Below are 21,824 nucleotides of genomic sequence, written 5' to 3' on the forward strand. Positions count from 1 at the left end.
TTGATGTCTCTCCAATTTAGAGACAAGGATGTTGTGTGGGACAGTGTCGAAGGCTTTACACAAGTCCAGGTAGATGACATCAACTGCTCTACCCCCGTCCATCAGTTCTGTAGCCCCATCATAGAAGGCCACCATATTGGTCAGGCAGGATTTCCCCTTAGTGAAGCCATGCTGGCTGTCACCAAGCACCTTGTTGTTTTTCATGTGCCTTAGCATGCCTTCCAGGAGAATCTGCTCCAAGATTTTGCCAGGCACAGAGGTGAGACTGACTGGTCTGTAATTCCCCGGGTCATCCATTTTCCCCTTCTTGAAAATGGGGGTTATATTTCCCTTTTTCCAGTCATCGGGATCTTCACCTGACTGCCATGATTTCTCAAATATGATGGCCAGTGGCTTAGCAACTTCATTTGCCAGCTCCTTCAGGACCTGCAGATGGATCTCATCAGGTCCCATGGACTTGTGCACATTCACATTTTTAAGATGGGTCTCGAACCAGATCCTCTCCTACTGTGGGTGCAACGTCTTCATTCTCACAGTCCCTGCATCTGCCTTCTAAGACTTGCGTGGTGTGGTCAGAGCCTTTGCCAGTGAAGACCGAGGCAAAGAAGTCATTCAGAACCTCAGCCTTCTCCAAATCCAGGCTAGCCAGTTCTCCTGAGACCTTCCTGAGGGGGCCTGCGTTCTCCCTAGTCTGTTTTTTATTTGCTATGTACCTGTAGAATCCCTTCCTGTTATCCTTAATACCCCTAGCCAAGTTTAATTCTAACTGGGCCTTAGCTTTCCTAACCTGGTCCCTAGCTTCCCAGACAACATTCCTGTACTCTTCCCAGGCCATCTGTCCTTGCTTCCACTTATTATAAGCCTCTTTTAGCCTCTTTTTTCATTTGAATTTTCCTCAGCAGCTCCTTATCCATCCAAGGAGGTCTCCTGTCTCTCCTGCTGCACTTCCTTCTAGTTGGGATGCAACACTCCTGAGCTTGTAGCAGGTGATCCTTGAATATCAACCAAGAGACTTGGGCCCCCCTGCCCTCTGGGGCTATATCCCATGGAACCTTACTAAGCAGGTTCATGAAGAGGCCGCAGTCTGCTGTCTTGGAAGTCCAGGGCAGTGAGCTTGCTGCACGCTCTTCTCACTGTCCTGAGGATCTCAAATTCGACCATCTCATGATCGCTGCATCCAAGGCTGCCCTGGAGCATCACATTCCCAACCAGCCCTTCCCTGTTGGTGAGCATGAGGTCAAGCATGGCACCTCTCCTTGTCGGCTCCTCTATTACTTGCAGAAGGAAGTTGTCTTCTACACAATCGAGGAACCTCCTGGATTGCTTGTGCCGGCCCGTACCGTCCTTCCAACAGATATCAGGGTGGCTGAAGTTACCCATGAGAACAAGGGCCTGTGAGCGTGAGGCTTTTCCTACCTGTCTATAGAATGCTTCATCCGCAGGTTCTCCTTGATCAGACGGTCTGTAACAGATCCCCACAGTAACGTCCCCCATAGCTGTTCTCCCTTTAACCCTGACCCACTGCTCACCTGTCCCCAGACACAGTTCCATACTCTCCAGCCTATCCCTAACATAAAGGGCAACCCCCCCTCCCCGCCTGCCAGGCCTGTCTTTTCTAAAAAATCTGTAACCTTCCATTCCAACACTCCAGTCATAGGAGCCATCCCACCATGTTTCTGTGATGCCTGTTATATCATACCCCCGTAGACGTGCACACATCTCTAATTCCTCTTGTTTGTTCCCCATGCTACGGGCATTTGTATAGAGGCATCTGAGCCGAGCTCCAACTGAAGCCGGCTCATTGGCTGGAGCAGCTGGGATATCTCTACAGTGCTCCAAACATTTATTATAGGTGCTGGCAACTGACTGGGTGTGTTGGAATGGAATGATGCCCCCCTCCCCCAACACATCTAGTTTAAAGCCTCCTTGACCAGTCTGGCAAGCCTCCTACCAAAACTGCTCTTTCCCTTCTTTATCAGACCAGCTCCACCAGCCCCCAGTAAACCTGGCCTACAAACTTGGGTCCTGTGTTCAAGGCACCCAAACCCCTGACTGTGACACCACCCTTTTAACCATTTATTAACCTGGTTAATCCTCCTAGCTTTTTTTAGGTCCTCCCCTGTATCCTGGAGAATTGACGAAAAGACTATCTAAGCTCCAGAGCCCCTAACCACCTCACCCAGGGCTCTGTAGTCCTTCTTTATGTTCCCCAGACTACTACTATCTATATCCCTAGCACCCACATGTATCACCAGAAGTGGGTAATAGTCCGTGGGACCTACCAGAGCAGCCTCTCTGCCACATCCCTGATCCATGCCCCTGGTAGGCAACCCACCTCCCTTGAGACCCGGTCAGGCCGACAGACAAGTGCTTCTGTCCCTTTCAGTGTAGAGTCCCCTACTACTACGACTTGCCACTTTTTCCTGGCAGCACCAGTAATATCCTATTTGCTTAGTGAAACCCATCTCTGTCCCTCCTAGCCCCAAGTATCTTGCTCATTTTCAGCTAAAAGAAGATAAGGGCACTGAACACTGAAGAAAAGTAGGATGGGAAATTATATGAAGAAAAAATAAAAACCATGCATGTAAAATTAATCAGCTGGAAAAGAGAGAGAACTTAAAAGAATAAGAGGCTAAGGAATCAGCCCAGGGAAAAATATGAGTTATTAATTATGACTGAAAGAAGACTGAAGAATAAGATTTTTCCTGAATTAAGTACCTGGATTATCTTCCATAATGTTCAGAGCCTCAATAGCAGCTGCAGCTAACAAAGGAGGTAGGGATGCAGAGAAGCAGTAGCCTTGACCAGACAATCGCTGAAGGAAGGGGAGGGGAGAGAGGAAGAGGAAAAAAGAATTTACTTTTTTTGTTTACATCAGTATAGATAATGCTTTAAAATTAAGGCTTGGCTTACCTGATGGTCAATAATAAAAGATCGTCCGCAGCAAAATCCTCCAATAGAAGCCAGTGAATTTTCCATGTTTGCACTAATAAGATCTATATCATCGATCTGCCAGTTAAATCAAGAAGTTATTAATGATTACATGAGGACTATAAGATAAATCTAGTAAAGGGGTATCTTGTCTCATATTATCATGAATACTAGAGAAGATAATTTTAATATCACATATTAAAATAAAACTACATTTGAAATAATTTTAAGCAAACCAAAAGAACTTTAGAAATTGAAATTTACGAATCTGTAGATAATTTTAATAGGATCACTCTTTTCCAGGCATTTCAATGTGAAGTACACAAACAGAAAAAATATACAGATACGGCTGAGAATTCCTCAAACCACTCAGTGTGACAGTGCCGTTTAAGAATGTAAGTAGTCTCGTTGTAGTCAGTAGGAGTTAGAATGTGATTAAGACTGAGCATAAGCCTAGTTAAATCAGAGTTTGAACCTTACAGACACAACTGTCTTATTTCACTTGTTGGTTGCAAACATTTTTTGCCAGGCTCTGTAATGCACACTCATGACCACTGTTATGCATCCCCATTTTGAGCAGACAAAACTGAAAGATTATGCTTGTAAATTCTTGTAAATTAATTTAACACGTAAGCCAATTAATCAGATAGTACTTGGCAAGCATCACAGCAATATTGTTTCTTTCCTTTTCTAAAGCTCTCCCTCTTTTCCACATTTAGTATTAAGATACTTAAAGTGAAAACAGTTGGAGATAGGGAAAGATGGAATGAATTCCTCAGAATTTGATATTTCACTTCCAAGCTGAACTCAAGACACTGTTAGAAGGTAGTGAGAGATGCTCCACGCTAAGACATTGGCAAACAGAAGAGCACTTCATCCTTCCACAGCTCAGGTAGCTGTGGTAACCAATGACCACAAGGGTACTGTTTCGGATTTCCAAAGTACTCCTCAGCTGAATCAACACCATAAATGGTATGCTCTTGGAAAAATAGTCTAGCTTAATCTGTAGGTAAAGTATTGAAGCAGTGCCTTTGAAAGGACCGTTAAAAGCTTTATCACATTTTTTTCCCCACTGGAGTAAAGGGCAGTAGAGCAAAGTAGGCTGGCTATACACTGATACTCTTCTGACCTACTCCTAGTCCCCAAATATTTCTTTGTAGCATGACACTTTTACGTGTAAGTAGCTGGATAATACTGCAATCATCATCCCATCGAGTGTCCCAAAGAGAGATAAAATTACACACTGTAAAAATCCTTTAGTTATCTACCTCACAAAAGATAAATAAAATTATTCCATGTAAGCAAGTGAAACAAAAGTGCAAAGACCTGAATGCTTTAAGACTGATAAAGAAAACTATGTCTAAATTTCTATCGTAATGCACAGGCACAAGAAATCAATTGTGTAAGTTGTTTCTGTACAAGTGTCGTGTTCATAATACAACTCACAAAAAAGGCACTTACATTTATTCCAAAGTGTTCAGTAATTCCTCTTCCATGTTCTCCAAGGACTCCAAACGAAAGGCTTTCCTCCAAAAATATTCTAACTTTGTATTTATACTTCAATTTTACCTAAAACAGAGCAAGTGATATAAAATACAAGTCAAGCCAATCAGAATTCAGTAACAAAATTGGTGGGGGAGATAAGGTAAAGACAGACAAGTACAGTATCCTGCAGACTGCAAAAATGTCAGCTCTAGAGTTGTATTCTGTCATGAAGGCACTTTAAAAGCCTTCAAAATTCTCCCAGAATGTAAGACCAGAGCAAATTTCATAAATGTTCCTATACCCTTTTTTTTTTTTTTTTTTTTAAAGTAGGCTATCAAGTACTTTCAAGATGATCAAAGAATTATAGAATACTTTGGGTTGGAAAGGACCTTAAGATCATCTAGTTCCAACCCCCTTGCCATGGGCAGGGACACCTCACACTAAAAACATGTCACCCACAGCTCTGCCCAACCTGGCCTTGAACACTGCCAGGGATGAAGAATACACAACTTCCTTGGGCAATGCATTCCACTGCCTCACCACCCTCACCGTAAAGAACTTCTTCTTTATATCTAAGCTGAACTTCCCCTGTTTAACTTTAAACCCATTACCCCTTGTCTTATCACTACAGTCCCTAATGAAGAGTGCCTCCCCAACATCCTTGTAGGCGCCCTTCAGATACTGGAAGGCTGCTATGAGGTCTCCATGCAGCCTTCTCTTCTCCAGGCTGAACAGCCCCCAACTTTCTCAGCCTATTTTCACATGGGAGGTGCTTCAGCCCCTTTATCATCCTTGTGACCCTCCTCTGGACTTGCTCCAACAGCTCCATAGCATTTTTCCCATTATCTACTAGAACATAGCCAGCACAAAATGACAGCTCATTTGCAAGTCTCACTAATATGCCATCAGGTATACCATCAGAATCCGAATCCTGATCAGAAGTTTCAAAACAATGCAGGACTTGGGATCATCATTTCATTCATGAATGTTTGAGGAAATGAAAAGGTAAACAAAAAAAATCCTGCATGCAGAGCTTTTCATAGTAGGCTTAGCTACACGCAAATACTATTCCATTAGCTGCATGTTTTCAAACATAGAGTTTTAAAGGCAAGCTGAAACCACTTACCAATTCTGGAAGAGGGCAAATATCTCCTGTGTTCATATACAATCCTTCCACTACAATAAACCTTCGAGTTACACGGGCCTTACGAGGATTCTTGAGAAAAAGATAAGGTTTCAGTTCATATCAACTGTTACTAACATGAAAAGCACTGAAGATTTTTTGATAGGGAAAGAGAGGAATGAAAGGGAAGGAAGATACTGTCTCTTTTTCAAGTAAGCATTTACTTTAGTTTAAACTTAGCATTTATCATTCGTAACAAAACTTGAAATGCCTCATTTGTCTAGTTTATTTTGTAATAAAATTTTTGACTCTTGCAAGAGATTTATGATGTCTTGTTTTGCAACAGATCAGAACCAATTCATTTGAACTTTATGAATAAAATACAAACAATACAACTATATAACAACTACTAATAAATCTTGGTTCCTATTATATTCATCATTAGCCTGAGCATTTAGAAGGATTTTCAACAAGTGCACCAGGATCCTCAATGCAGCACAAAGCTCTGTAGTAGTGCCTTCAGAAAACACAATCCAAAAATATTCATAACATTCAAGTTACAATCTCCTTCTCTGATGTCTAGCCAGTGTAGACTGTAAGAATATCCTGTACTGGTTTCTGTCTAAACTTCAGTGGTATGACTGGAGTTTTGTTGTTCTAAAATGCTATTCCCCTGACATTTACTTTAAAATTACTGATATCTTCTGATCAAGGATATTTTTATGCTTCTTACCTCTTTTAGTTCTTGTAAAAAGATTCAGAGAACATCTATTTGACATTTCCGAGTGACAGGCAAAAAAACCAGGCACAGTCCATTCCACAAGTTGGATGAACTCTAGTGGTAACATCTACTCCTCCTAGTCTTAGTTAAACACACATGGTCTATATTAAGCTCTTGGCTACCAGCTTTATATTCACATTCAGCTAATTACAATAAGAAACTTTAACCGTGTAGCTAAATCAAAGCACTCTGCTCTAACAAATCAAACATGTTACACAAATTGCATCACTAGTCTGTCAGCCACATCTAAAAACTCATATAAGACAACATGTATTTTCCATGAAGGTATGTTAACTAGTATGTTGTCTATATATTTAATATTAATCAGATCCATTACTGATTTAGACTGATGTTATGCTGACTGGCTTATAATTATGCAGTCTATCTACTTTACTTTTTGAATATTAGCACAGCATCAGCTTTCTTCCAATTGTCTGTTAATTTTCCAGCATACTGCAAGCAAGGCCCATAGTGACAATTCTTTTAAAATTCATTAGCTGCTTTCAGATACCCTTTCGTACTACTGTCAGAATGAGAAGCTAGCCAAACTGACCCAAATGTTTCAAGAGAGAGAAAATCTTAAGAGTTGAATGCAAGACAGGGGAAGAATTTAAGTCAGGGGAAAAAAAAATAAAATAAATCATGTTGATTCTCTAAATGAAAGGGTTAGGACTAGCCACTTTTGTGTTGATTTTATAGTGTGGCATTTGAACTGGTAATAGTATTTAACAGTATATCTGCACATAAAGATATTCCACAACTGCTCACTTCCACTGGATAGGCAGACAAATGCAAATAAATAAAATAAAATTAAAAAAAACCCCCTATCTTATTTACATAAGCAATATTAATTCCTCAATAGAGATTTATGAAAACTAAATAACTGCCTACAAGCATTGCATCCACTGAATTACATAACTCAGTTAAAAAATGGGGGGGTGTGGCACAAAAGAGTACAAATATTTCTTCAAAGGAATGGTACCTTTTGATCTTCAGTCTCTTGTTCTTTCAACAGTCGCTCAAGGTCAGCCATATCATTATGCTTAAATAACTTGATGTTACTACGAGATGCTTGTAATCCCTTCTGAATAGCAAAGCAAGCAGCTTCATCTCTGTAAATACAACAAGCCCTTTTAAGTTTGCATTGGTTTAACAATTATTCAAAGAAAGCTGTCTATAAGGACTGTCCTGCTTTTGAGCAGATAACTGTATTCAGCTGTAAATTAGGTTTATTCATAAAATCACATTGAAGAATCGTATTTTATTTACATTTTGAAAACTCATTTTCAAAACTTTTCAACCTAAGTACTACAGACACTAAAAGCAAGCCAACAGTTTGGGGTTTTTTTAAGTGTACACTGGTCCTTTTGTTTGTATGTGACAGCAGTCTACCTGAGCACAGCATTCCATGGATCAGCTACAGTACCATGGTAATCATACCAGAAACATCTCACTCAATTTACTTTGGGTCTTAGAAAAAAGTGCAAAGATGTGCCTATAACATTTATAGTGGTCCTCCACATACTGAAAAGCTGCTTTTTAATATGCTTTGGGAATTACTAACTCATTGTTCAAAAAACTGCTATTTTTAAGTATTGGAAAAGCAAAACTCTGAAAATGATGGGGCATGCAATTTCACAACTGCTTAAATTTAAGTAATCTTTTAAAAGTGTCACGTAAATCAAACCTCCTGCACATGCTAAGTGCAGTATTCAACCAAGCTGCTTTTAAATATGGAGGGATCTTTTGTCACTGTAAAGCTGAAATTGTACACTGGCATCCTTGAATAGTGAGCAAAATCCTGGCCGTTCATCTCAATAAAACTGATCTGGAAAATGCCCAAAGATGACCAAAAACTATGATAGAAGTTATGAAAGAACTTCTATAAGGAAGTCAAATAGGCTGCAAACCTTACACTTGGAAAAAGAGAGCACTGAAAAAGATTTTGGCAGGCAAAGAGAAAATTATCAGTGTGTTGTGGCTTAACCCCAGCAGGCAGCTAAGCCCCACATAGCCACTCACTCCCTCCATGGATAAGTTGCATCAATTCAGTCTAAAAATCAAATGAATCAACTGAAATGAGTAAGTGTTATGTTCAAAACAGGTATTTCTATATATTTTTTCATAAAATGTTCAAGGTAACTGTGAAGGTACATGTCATAAAGCACAGTGAATATTAGATTTACAAACATACTGAAAGAACAGGAAGGCTTAAGAAAAATCCACTTACTACCGCTGAATGCAAACCCTCCTTTTCTGGCTCAGAAAGTTTTGAGTATTGTTACATTGTTTCTCCCTAGGTTTCTAATCTTCCTTAGACAAATTCTGACTCTAGTTCTCAGTGTCCAGCTACCAGGCTTTCTGATTCCTTAATTTGACCCTGCATGGCTATTCTTTTGTTAAAAATGTTAATATGTACCAATACTTATCGAACTAATCTGTTGCAAATATGCATGAGTGGAACAACTGTCCCGCAAGAATGGTTAAAAGCCAGCAGTGAACAGGAGAGAAACCAAACAGTTTCTTGAAAAAAAAAACCCCTAGATACAAGACTTCTGTCAGTTTCTGCATGCACAAGTTTGTGGTTTTGTTTTTTTCAGTTGAGTTCCCATGTTCTTCCACGATAAAAACAGTAACTGATTTGATTCAGAGTATTTGGCAAAGAAGAAATACTGGAGCATTGTACAGCGAAATACTTTGTCAAAATCAGCATTATTTTTTAAATAGTTAATATGACTAACAATAATGAAAAAGAAAAATTTAAGGAAAAACTCCTTAATCTGGAATTTCCCAAGTAGAAAATCATACTTACACAAACACAATGTCCCCTCTTTTTGAATATGCAGGAATAGCACTAGCAATTGTTGCAAATCCATAAGAGTATATAATAGCTTCCTCTGTCCTCATGAATTTTGCTAGTCGTTCTTCTAATTCCAAGTGCACATCTGGGTGAAAAATTGAAAATATCTGAGATAGTTTACTTGCTTTCATATCAGAAAAATTATCATTGCTTTCAGCAATCATTCAACAGAAGCAAACAGAATGTTTATTTGTAGGAAGAGTATTATATCAAGTAACTTCCCCAAACCAGCTGCAATCAATCCAGCCTTGAACTGACAAGTAATCTGGTATTGATCAGAAGCTTTGATAGATTTTAAAATATTTACGTAATATGGTTCTCATGTTCTTATGCCACGGCAATTAAAATCTATTTAGGATTAGACCACAGGTAAATGATGCAGTGTTGCTGTACTGTGACTAGGGAGCACAGTTCCTACAGTCAGACAACAAATAGCCATGTAATTTACAGCAATTAATGAGGTCCTGTTGGCAGACTGTCAGTTCTTCCAAGCTGGTATTTCCACTGTATATAGCACATCTATAATTATAACAGAAAACTGCTCTTGTTAGGCTACAATCACATACCATCTCCTGAAGGCACTTCAGCCAACTGAAAGGTCACCATCTGCATGCCAGGGATTACTCACGCTTAAGATAAATTGACACAATTACACACACAAGCATTTTCCAAACTAAGTCAGTCAGTGATCCATGTTAGAGACAAAATACCACTAAATCAAAAGATTAAGAAGGGCAATACCACAGAGCGAGTGGATTGTTCCTGCAGAAAGGTGACCACAGCATTAAGTACTCTGCCTAAGCAAAATAACCTGTATCAGGTCAACTGTTAATTTAATTATGTATCTCTCTTGCCACTACCTGCTTCTGCTAGCAAATGTTAGTCAGAATTATGCCTTTTGTCAAATGGAAATAAGACTAAAAGGCAAGTGGGGGTCCTTAGTATGTTGAAACATCATCATTGGCAAAATTACCTTCCTGGAGTTATTGAAAGTACACTGGAACTAAAATCAGATGAGGCAATATCAGTTAAAAATACAGATTCTTCAATAGCCTATGAGGCAGTTACATCAATGCTGCTATTTCTATCCAGGTACCAACAGCAAGGGTGTAGGAAGAAAGAGCTTTGTAAAAAACTTAACTTTGCCATACTCAAAACATTTAGCATAACCTTTCCCCAAAAAAGCACATCTACCCAATTCATGTATTTATACAATAAAACCAAAAGGTATGTCTTCAAACAACAGTCTCCCAATTGCAGTCAATAGCAATTTTATCCAGAGACTGCAAGCTATAAATCTTCAACAATCCTTTCCTAGTGTTTACCTGAGCATCAAAAATAAAAGGAACGAAAACAAATTATTTGGTTTTCCACTAGTTTTAAATGGAAACAAAAAGTTTAATCACTTATTAGTTGAAAAGTTTCCTTTTGCTATCTAGTGGTACCTAATGGAGAAAAATGTTTTGTTTGCATGTAAAAGACCATGTACATCCTTTAATTAAAAAAAAAAAAAAATATTATGAGATCACTGCAGTTAAATGAAAACCTGAGTCTCACTGAACTTCACACAGCAGCAACCAGCACTACAATGAGCAAGGTCTAGGTAAGAACAGTAGGCAGACGAGATACTGTCAATAACAATCAGTTAACAAATATAATCAGATCTGTGTTATGCAAAAAAAACAAATTTGCAAGTCTAGTAATTTTTGCCAAGGGCAAAAATATTTACATTCAGAATTGACATACAGCATACACAAATTTGATACATCATTACATAAGGTAATGAATGCTTCATATAATTGTGAGGTTGAAAAGCTTAAGACAGTATTAAGCTTCACAGAATTAAAGCTTCACTACCATTCCACTGTGACAAAAAAAAAAGTACTGCCTCACTCTCCTAGTCTTTATTGCAGTGATTTGCTTTGTCTGGTTACAACATTTGAGTTAGCTTAGCTTTAAGTGAAAGCCAAAAACACTACCTAGAGTACATTTGCACAGAGGAAAATATGATTGGAACAGCTTTCTACATACTTAGGAAACCTTAATAAAGCTATTATTATCAACAACTTTATGAATACCAGTTCAGTGCCCAACATGTGCTCACATGCAAATCCAAAGCAAGAAACCAGAACCGAGACCAAATTCCACATCATAATTTAAATATTTTATCAGGTAGCCAGTCCCAGTCTTCACAGTAGTACTGAAATTGTGGCTGTTAGGCAACCAACAATAGCCTTAAAAAACCCCCACCATCAAAACAGCGATACACTCCTCAGTTGTCATCATGGAGAAAATAACTTTTAAGATTCAGTTACGTGTGAATATACTAGAATTTCAAGCTTATCACAGGATAAAGGCATACCGTTTTCAAGGGATACAGCATAAAACAAAAATGTCTTGGTAGGGACTTACTAAAGCTACAAAATCCCTTCAAACAGGCAGAGATATGAAGAATCAAGTCTCCATACAAAATAAATTATAAGATGGTACCTAATGCTTCCAAAGAAAGACATCTCCAATATTGATATATCAGCCCCTAAAAGGGGGTAGGATAACTGAGTGACAACATTCGACAATTCTCAGTTAAAATCTCTATAGTTAAGTAAGAGGAAACTACATAGCTCTGAACATAACTCATTTACTAAAGTCACAGCACATGAAAATTTGTGTGAAAAGTTTGAGGCATACAACATTACTGATGTAAGAAGTGCTTATCAGAGACTCACAATGCTGCAATACTCAATGTTCAAACTCAAGGGAGAACAGGAGGGCAGTTTGGGATCCAAGAACAGCAGGTGTTTGTCAATTTTCAACCAGTTCTCCACTTGGAGAATTGCTTTCTTCACTAGTGATGTCATGCAGCAATACCACAGATTATATGACCTTCTTTGTGAAATGGAGCTTTTACCCCAAAAATTCAAAAGCCAATGAACGCAATGCAAAAGCTATACAGTTTGGATCTTAGGATTAGACCTTCAAAGGCGGCAGAAAACACCACAAATAATCTCTCACTTAACAGACAAGAAAATTTAACCGGTCTGTTTTGAGTAATTATTAGAAGGAAGCAAAGTTTAATAAAACTTAAAACCAGCCTGAACTCAAAACACAGGAGGCATTAGTCCACAAGTTTCTTTGAGCTTGTTAGTGCATTTTGGAGGAATTCCAACAGATCATTGTGAAACTGATCAGTTCCTGAAAGCTCTCTAGTAATAAGGGGCAACCAGAACCTGCTTTAGAAATGAGTAGTAGTTTTATGCTAATGAACAATCTGCAAGATTGGTATCAAAGATTCAACTTTGCTCTGATATATAAACTTCTAACAAATCGAAACAGGTAGAGTTCCTGGTTGATCACTTAAAAGACTAGCTTGACTGAGAAAAGTTCAAGTTAGTTTTGATTTCAAGTCAAGGCTATAGAAAGCTACATCTGGGAAATCATTTGAGCACAAACACACTGTGAATTCCATCTCCTCTGGGAAGATCAGAAAGTCCACAAGATGATGAGTTGATGGTTTTAGCCTACAACTGTGCAACTATTCATATATTACTTTTTGGTTTCCATACAGTATTTCAAAATACCAAATGCCTGTAATGAACTATTTCTAGAATCTGATATTTAACAACTTATACTTCTTAAAAGAATGAAAAAACCCTTAGTAACACCTGTTTGTGTCATAAAATCTCTTAATTACAACTTAAAAGTTATCAGCAAAGGAAAACTTCATTCTAACCACAGCATTAGATAAACTTAACTATAATTTTTATCATAGAAATCAGACTGCCCTCTTGTGGTCTACTTAGAAAACTATTAATTTACACTTAAATTCACCATGCATGATTAAATTCTAGTATGTTTATTTTCCCTTTCTACTTTGGTGACCAGAACTAAACCAGTTTATATTTAACTTCACAATTTTCCAACACCAGCATTACAAAAAGTAAGTGAAACTCATAAAATGAATAAGAAACAAAGCTACTAATAATAAACACTACCAATCCTTAACAATTACAGTAAAAAGTGTGTTAGAGGGTAACTGTTATTCACAGCAATAGAAATTATCTGCTGCTTATATACAGGGCTATTTTGGCTGACTTACCAAACAGTCTGAACACTGTCAGATTAGAGAAAGTTACTCACCAAAAGTACCATAGAATCCTCTAGGTCCACAAGTGCCAACACCGTATTTCTTCAGAGATGCCTGGGCTGCAGTCTTTGAAAGAAAAAAATTATATGACATACTTATTCCTAAACTAAATTTCCAACTCTTCTGTACACTTCATAGTGAGAATTTTATACCAATTATCACATATTTTATACCAATCATCATGTAATATGACATGCTTTACATAAAGTATAACAACGAACAGAATTCTGTGAATTAATTTCACATCAAAACTACTTTAGACAAGTGCATTCTAATGATTAAGGACATTAGATACTAATCTTACTTGATAATTGGTTACTGTGAAGAAAGGACAGATGAAATTTCAGTAAAAAGACAAACTTGACTAGAACAAAATTAAAACGTATATGATCCTCCTTGCTGCTTTACAAGAATACTTCCTTGACAAAGTTGGTGCTTTCTGAAGTCACTCTTAATTTCAAGATAACACACAAAGTATAAGAGGAATAACTGCACAAATACAGTAACTGGAAGAACTCACCTTAACCTTTTCATTATCCAAAAGTCCAAGAAAGTTGAATGATGCAAAGTTTATACATTCCTTGCCATTAACAGTGATTATATGGGTGGGAGGACTGAAAAAAAATTACAGACCTTTTGTTATGAACTGTTACCATTTTCATGAACAGTCAAACAGTACACTAGTTTCATTTTTCAACTGTAAACAGCACACAGCTTTGTCAAGATACCCTCTTCACACTTCTTCCTTTGCAGCTGCCAGTCAGTATATAAGTTCCTTGCCAAGTCACAAATATACTACTATACTCAGCAAAAAATTTATTCCTGTATTTAAATAAACCATAAACACCTTCCCGAGATGCTTAGTTTTGGGATTCTTTATTGAAAGGATGATTACAGAAGATATATACTGAAAAGATATATTAAGAGATATATAAAGCTTCTCCTTTAGAAGCAAAGTGGAATCTATTTTAAAGAAGAAAAACTACAAATAAAAAAGGAAATTTAGTTCCTACTTAATTCCATGATAAAAATTAATTTAAAACTGATGTTTTTGTCACAGAACCCACACCACCAATCTTATACTGAACACAGCTCCTGAAATACAAATAGTAGCTGTCAGCAGGCAAAAGTATTGTCTTATCAAGTTTCATATTGTCATCTCAAGTTTCCAATTCTGTTTAACCCATAACAGTTTGAATAATTCATGTAATCAAGAAACACAAAGTCTGAAAACACAATATTCACAAATGAACGAGTGCATGATGTATATGAAGCAAAGGGCAGAGAAATTTTCTACCCCAAAAGATTATGATTTAGATAAGCAGTTATTAAAAATCTAAGATAAAAACAGCTATTATGGCAAGCATCTCATCTATCTTAAAAGCAGTTATATACTTCAATACTACAAAATTAGAAGTTTTAATAATGACTCAGTGCAAAGAAGTCTCAAAGGTAAATCAAAGATAAAACTTCACATCTGCCCATTTCTGTATGTATAGTCAAATATTACAGTTGAAGTCCTATATTATTCCTCAAACTCAGAAATCTCAACAAGCTTTTCCAATGCGGAAACTAGCACTGAGCACTGAGCAGTTTTCGCAATCAAAATAAAGCAAGGCTGCTCAAATGTCTGCGCACAGCTGCTCCAAACCTGGCTGCTGACAGTATTTCAATAGCTACATTTGGTGTGCAAAGCAAGTAAACTCTAAAGTCCAAGATACACATTACAAATTAACAAAAACACTGAACTGCCTGAACTTCACCTAAAAAACCCTCAAAGTTTTTAGATCTGTTCCCTTGAAAAATAAAACACGTTACTTTATCCAATCAATTGCAAAGCTTACTAAACTGCTTTGGAAAGCTTTCTACTAAAGGAGTACATGTGCTGTGCATGTTCAACACTGCCATTCCATGACATTAAACTGACACAAGTTGAACCTGACCCCATATAGGAGCAATCCTGCATTACTGTAGCACATCTCCTGCACAGTAGTAGCATTACACATATGCTACTGTCTTGGGAAACTGTCATTAAAACAAACCTGGATCTGTTCCTCGGTCTTGCTCATCAACAAGCTGTACCAAATGTTAGAAGTCCTATTATGTGGCTTGTAAATATTCAGAAGAGCAGGCCTACACCTACAGATTTTGGCACATACCATAAAAGCATAGAATGGTTAGGGTTGGAAGGGACCTTAAGATCAGATAGTTCCAACCCCCCTGCCATACCCAGGGACACCTCACACTAAACCATGTGCTCAGAACTCCGTCCAACCTGATCCTAAACACTACCAGGGATGGAACATTTACCACTTCCTTGGGCAACGCATTCCACTGCCTCACCACCCTCACAGTAAAGAACTTCTTCCTTATATTTAAGCTGAACTTCCCCTGTTTAACTTCAAACCCATTACCCCTTGTCCTATCATTACAGTCCCTAATGAAGAGTCCCTCCCCAACATCCTTGCAGGCCCCCTTCAGATACTGGAAGGCTGCTATGAGGTCTCCACGCAGCCTTCTCTTCTCCAGGCTGAACAGACCCAACTTCCTCAGCCTGCCTTCATATAGGAGGTGCTCCAGTCTCCTTATCCTCATGGCCCTCCTCTGGACTTGTCCCAGCAGCTCCATGTCCTTCTGTTGAGGACACCAGAAGTGCACACAGCGCTCTAAGTGGGGTCTCACAAGAGCAGAGTAGAGGGGCAGGATCATCTCCTTTGACTGGCTGGTCACGCTGCTTTTGATGCAGCCCAGGATATGGGTGGTTTCTGTGCTGCGAGTGCACACTGAAGCTGGCTCATGTTCAGTTTCTCATTAGCTAATACCCCCAACTCCTTCTCTGCAGGGCTGCTCTGAATCACTTCTCCACCCAATCTGTAGCTGTGCCTGGGCTTGCCTCATCAAGATGTAGGACCTTGCCCTTTCTGAGGCAGCAGGACAGAACTGAGTCTATTATTGCTAAAAATGAGAGGAAGGTGCCTGCTCACAACAGTGCTGTCAGTCGTAGGAAAGCTCACAACTTCCTTAAGAAAGGGGGAAATTATAGCTTCATTTTCAAGGCAACACTAGGTTTATGCTTTCAGGGCTGCTTTGGGTGGTCACACAGTCACCAAGTCAGATGCTAGTTGTATGTACACATGTAAGGGATGATGTAAGGTAGTTGCCACTTATGAGCAGCGGCATACCACAAAAATGGAGCAAAACCTCGAGTGGAAGACACTGCCCGAAACAAGACAAACCTTCTCCAAATTCACAAGTACCCCAAACCAGCATCACGCCTCATAAGAAACGTAACACCCTGAAATGGAACAAACCCCTCTGGTAAGCACTGAGACTCTCTGAAAACCAAATAAATGCTGCTGGTGAGCACCTTGCAAAAAAAACCCAAGAGACGGAAGGTGTCCCTGCCCATGGCAGGAGGGTTGGAATGAGATCATCTTTGATATCCCTTCCAGGCCAAACCATGCTATGCACTATGACTATTTGTTCAGGGTTTTTTTAAACACGCAACACTTTTCTTAAGTCCACAGTAGAGCTTGTTTCAAAATTCTGAACAATAAAGGATTATTCACATCACAGTTGATTAAAAGAGACATCTCTTTTCTGAGGCACACTTTTCTATGGTGACAGAACCATCAAAATGGAGTTCCCTATGACAGCAAATAATTGTGCTCTGTCACTGACTTATTTTAAATTATTGGGTCACTAGAAGGATATTAAGAATGCTTATATTGTAAAAGTTACTGACAAATCTGAAGCCTGTGGAAGAAATTTTAAAGCAATCTCTGAAATACTGTGACTCTTGCCTAAGTCTTTATACATTTTAAAAGCCTTGTAACACACAAGGAATACTGAACCATCATTTCCTCACAAAGCAACATAATCATCTCCACTTCTGATAGTCCAAAGAGGAACAACTTTTCATGAAGTGTCAAGTGGCTAGCTGCAAAATCAGTTTCTTCTGTAGTGATTTGTGATGAGTGTTTTTCCTCCCCAACCCCTAATACAAAGGTGGTAACCACTATTGGATGTCTAAGTCTACATATTCAGAAAGAATGAAATAAATTACTAACACACAATACAGACCCACAATGAAGACAAAGTGTTCCCACTCCACTCTCAATACAAAAAAAACACCAACCCAACCAACCAACCAACCAACAAAAAAAAACCCACCCCAAGGCAAACCCTAACATTTAAAGTAAGAAATACTTTCTTAATAAGATAGTCTTGATAATGTTGCAAAAGCAAGCACCTCTTCAGTGGCAAATTCATTCTGCTATCTAAAAATGAAGCTCATTTATGAAAGGATTTAAAAATATGGAAATGCTTACTAAGAAATATGCTTAAAAATATGGACGTTACGTATCCGAGTTAAAATAAAACCCAGAATTTATTTTGGTTACATTTACCCTGAAACAATGTTGTAGTTGAGAGCTGGGTGATCTTTTGGCACAGGAGGTACAAGAGGCTCTGGCTGCCATTCTTCAATCAACTCTTCTTTTTCCTGAGCAGGAGAAAAGGAATACTTCTCAGAAAGATTCCCATTAGAAGAGACATCATGCACTAATAAACAGCTGGTAATAGTTGTATCAGAAATTATGTATCCTAATATGTGTCACCTTTCTGAGATACTAAGAATTGATACTATCTCAATACGTTCAGCTGAGGGGCTCCAAATTCTTCAAAAGGAGGGAAATATAAAGAAAGATAGCCCAGCTGTGCCTGTGCATTAAAGATCTCATCATATTATAATCAAGAGAAGATATACTAACTTGGTATCCCTGCCAAATTTTAATCAATACTGTATCATTCAATCTATTATTACAAATCTCCTCTAAAGTTTATGTAACTGAATACAAAGTACATAATAAGTGAATATAAATGGCTTCACTTTATATTCTCAAGTCTTTGACAGTGCTGTTTAAAGCAAGTGTGGCATTAAAATACTTAGCAAAGTAACACATACGTGAGCAGGACACAGTGCAGAAAAACTGTCAAATGATCAAGAAATGGCAGTAAGAGCTTCTAAACCACATGCCCTCCTCCTAACCATGGAGGAATACTGAATGCACATTTATTTTTAAAGTGCTTTAACTATTTGAAAAACCTCAGTTAGACTCATTTTCCAAAGGACATGCAGTAGACCAGCATAACAGGTGCGTTAGATTAGTTTCACATATATTAGGAACCACTCAGGCAAATCACCAGAATCATCCTTCATACCATGAAAGCAGAACTTTCCTGAAGCATTATTTACTAGCACAGCAAAACACACCTGCTAACATATTTGTAGACACACTAACTTTGAATGATATAACTACAAATGGTTTATGTTTCTCTATTATGTACAAAAGCAGTAGAATATAAGGCTAATTATTTCAATATTAAAATATAAATTCTGAAATGAATTTTCAAAAACACCACAGCAGTATTTTTCCTTTATTTAAAATACAATTTTCAAAGCCTCTGACAAACAAAACCAAATTAAGATACAACCAAAAAGAAACTACATACAACACAGTCTCCTGCATTTTCATCAGTTTCCTTTCACTAAACTAATGAATAACTTCGTTCCTAGGTAATTCCAGAATACTAATTAATATTCCAGGAGCTCCACAAGGGTCTATTTCAAAACTCAAATGGAAATTTTAATAGCTGTCTATTTCAGAAAAGATCCTTCTTATGTGAGCATAGTCACTTGTGTTTCTAATATTTTGCAGATGTAGTTTAAATACCTTTTTATTTAACTTCCCTATGTTAGATTTCTTACTGAAATGTAACCCATGTGGCATAGGTTTTAAAGGAAATAAAATGCCATTAATATGTGCAACAGAACTGAATATACTCAATATTTTGAAGTGGCTACATTTATGTTAGAAAAAGTGCTTAGTTTCTTTAATCACCATAGCACAGACCCCATTTGGAGCCTTGCACACAGCTATGTATGCACTGAAATGCTGTACCACAAATTAAGGAAAGCATTAAAGTAGGGGGGTTTATTAATTCACCCTGTACTAGAGCTACCCAAAGCATGGCAGCAGAATTTAATGCTTCAATTAAAAAAAAAAAAAATCCAAATAGGTAACTCAGCACCAGAGAATAAACCAGTAATAAATACTATCAACTATTATTAATTACTACATTCTCTTTTCAGACCTAGTGTTTGACATGACCCAGCAAATACCTCAAGAACCCTAAGGGAGAAGGCTACCAGATGATATAACCTATGACAATTAACATGTGAAAACAGTACCAAAATGGTGCAAAAGCATTATCCAAGTTCAGGTTAATCTCAGAGTTAGAACCACAACCCTGTATGCTGAACTCCATTAATCCAACACAGAGTGGCAGTTCCATCCTCATCTCAGAACAGGTACTAGGGTGCATTTTTATACTGTACTGCTATTTGGAAAAAAATACCACAGACAATTTAAAACCAAATGTGCTGACTCACAGCACTGCAAACCAGCAGCTGCTACAGTACAGTGCTCTCAACCACAAACACACTTCTGTTCCTTGTTTAGGTATTGGTAGTTACAAAAGCAGACAATAACCTTCCTCAGAAAAATTAACCAGATGAAAACTAACTCAGGAAAAGCAGAATGGATATATAGCTGAACTAGGTCCTACAGCAAAGTAGTCCCAACCTCGACTGGCTGATGCTACCAGGAAACCATATCTTGAATTACAGTTGCCCAGCAGCAGCTTAGCCCTCTTCACAAGGGTTCAAAGAGACTTCTGAAAAAACAGAAAGCAGGATGTATGTATGCTCATGCAGCCTTCACTCTGCTCGTGTAACAGCTGGTGTCAAAAGGCCCTAAAGTCCTGATGTATGGTGTAGCTTGTTATCAGCAGTTTTGTGTTCATTTTAGAGCTCAGAGTTTGGGGTTTTGTTGGTTTGGGGAGCCTTGGGGTTTTTGTTTGTTTGGCTGATTTTTTGGGAGGATGCTGAGGTTTTTTGTTGGTTGGTTGTTTTGGTTGTTGCTGGCTTTTTAGTAAGGAAGCAGAGCAAATCAGGTGAGAAGTGGTGCAGCCTGTCAGTTCTGAAAGGACATAAGAAAGGCATTAAATGACATCAAATGCCTAAAGGGAAAGGACTTACAAGCATAGTGTTTCTTCTATTTAGGACTTGAAGGCAAATAATATTTGAGCAGCTTTTATACCACATGGTTCAAAGGCAAAGCATTCAACATAATATACCTATTCTTCTCTTCAGAGAAGGCAGAACTGAAGCTCTGCAAGCACATACTTAGATTTCTCATTTAAATCTAATTTTTTGAACTAAGAGTAAAAAGAAATATCACCAAGCAGCTTAGGAACTGACACACAAATTCAATTAAAATCTTTCTGTGTGGAATCTAGCAGAAAGAAAAACAGTATTTATAGGACACTGTAACTAAAATAAATTAGCATAGTACAACTGCAGTCAAAATCTGTGAACATGAAGACAATGAGCAATTCATAATTAGTACTTCGCTTCCCCAGTTATATTAAGTTGCAAGAAGTTTCCAATTTGCCCTTTGAAATGTCTGCAGCACACTAACTGCATAGGTGACAAACCACAGATGAGATGCGGCAGTATCCTGATTTTATTTTTCTCAACACAAAAATACAGAAGACTAATCCTTGCTTCAAACAATGCTGTATCACTAATTCTAGATCACGTTCATTCTCATCCATTACTTAGCATTTTGCTTTACGACAGATGTAGGAATAAAAACAACAAACAACTGCATGTTCATGGAGCAGATTCTCCTGGAAGGCATGCTAAGGCACATGACAAACAACAAGGTGCTTGGTGACAGCCAGCATGGCTTCACTAAGGGGAAATCCTGCCTGACCAATTTGGTGGCCTTCTATGATGGGGCTACAGAACTGATGGACAGGGGTAGAGCAGTTGATGTCATCTACCTGGACTTGTGTAAAGCCTTCGACACTGTCCCACACGACATCCTTGTCTCTAAATTGGAGAGACATCAATTTGATGGTTGGACCACTCGGTGGATAAAGAACTGGCTGGATGGCCACACGCAAAGAGTTGTGGTCAATGGCTCAATGTCCTGCTGGAGACCAGTAACAAGTTGAGTCCCACAGGGATCAGTGTTGGGACCGGTCTTGTTTAACATCTTCATCGCCGACATGGACAGTGGGATTGAGTGCGCCCTCAGCAAGTTTGCCGATGACACCAAGCTGTGTGGTTCAGTTGATACACTGGAGGGTAGGAATGCCATCCAGAGGGACCCTGACATGCTTGTGAAGTGGGCTGATGCCAACCTCATGAAGTTTAACCATGCCAAGTGCAAGGTCCTACACCTGGGTTGGGGCAATCCCAAGCACAGCTACAGGTTGGGCAGAGAAGAGATTGAGAGCAGCCCTGCGGAGAAAGACTTGGGGGTGTTGGTTTATGAGAAAATGAACATGAGCAGGCAGTATGCGCTTGCAGCCCAGAAAGCCAACCGTATCCTGGGCTGCATCAAAAGGAGCGTGACCAGTAGGTCCA

At 38.5% G+C, this 21,824-nt stretch overlaps 1 protein-coding gene across 1 annotated transcript in view; it reads right to left on the reverse strand.

Moving 5' to 3' along the window:
* SPTLC1 (serine palmitoyltransferase long chain base subunit 1) overlaps positions 1-21,824 on the reverse strand; it is a 37,914-nt gene that overhangs the window by 8,688 nt on the left and 7,402 nt on the right. The window contains 9 exon segments of the mRNA XM_061456368.1: positions 2,719-2,815; positions 2,914-3,009; positions 4,393-4,500; positions 5,543-5,632; positions 7,303-7,432; positions 9,133-9,265; positions 13,318-13,390; positions 13,845-13,938; positions 17,734-17,828. Coding sequence (XP_061312352.1) covers positions 2,719-2,815; positions 2,914-3,009; positions 4,393-4,500; positions 5,543-5,632; positions 7,303-7,432; positions 9,133-9,265; positions 13,318-13,390; positions 13,845-13,938; positions 17,734-17,828 — 916 coding nt within the window.

Source organism: Pezoporus flaviventris, unplaced genomic scaffold, assembly GCF_033815535.1.
Source record: "Pezoporus flaviventris isolate CSIRO_AGI_PZ_B2104156 unplaced genomic scaffold, CSIRO_AGI_Pfla_v1 ptg000022l, whole genome shotgun sequence".
NCBI classification, from domain to species: Eukaryota; Metazoa; Chordata; class Aves; order Psittaciformes; family Psittacidae; genus Pezoporus; species Pezoporus flaviventris.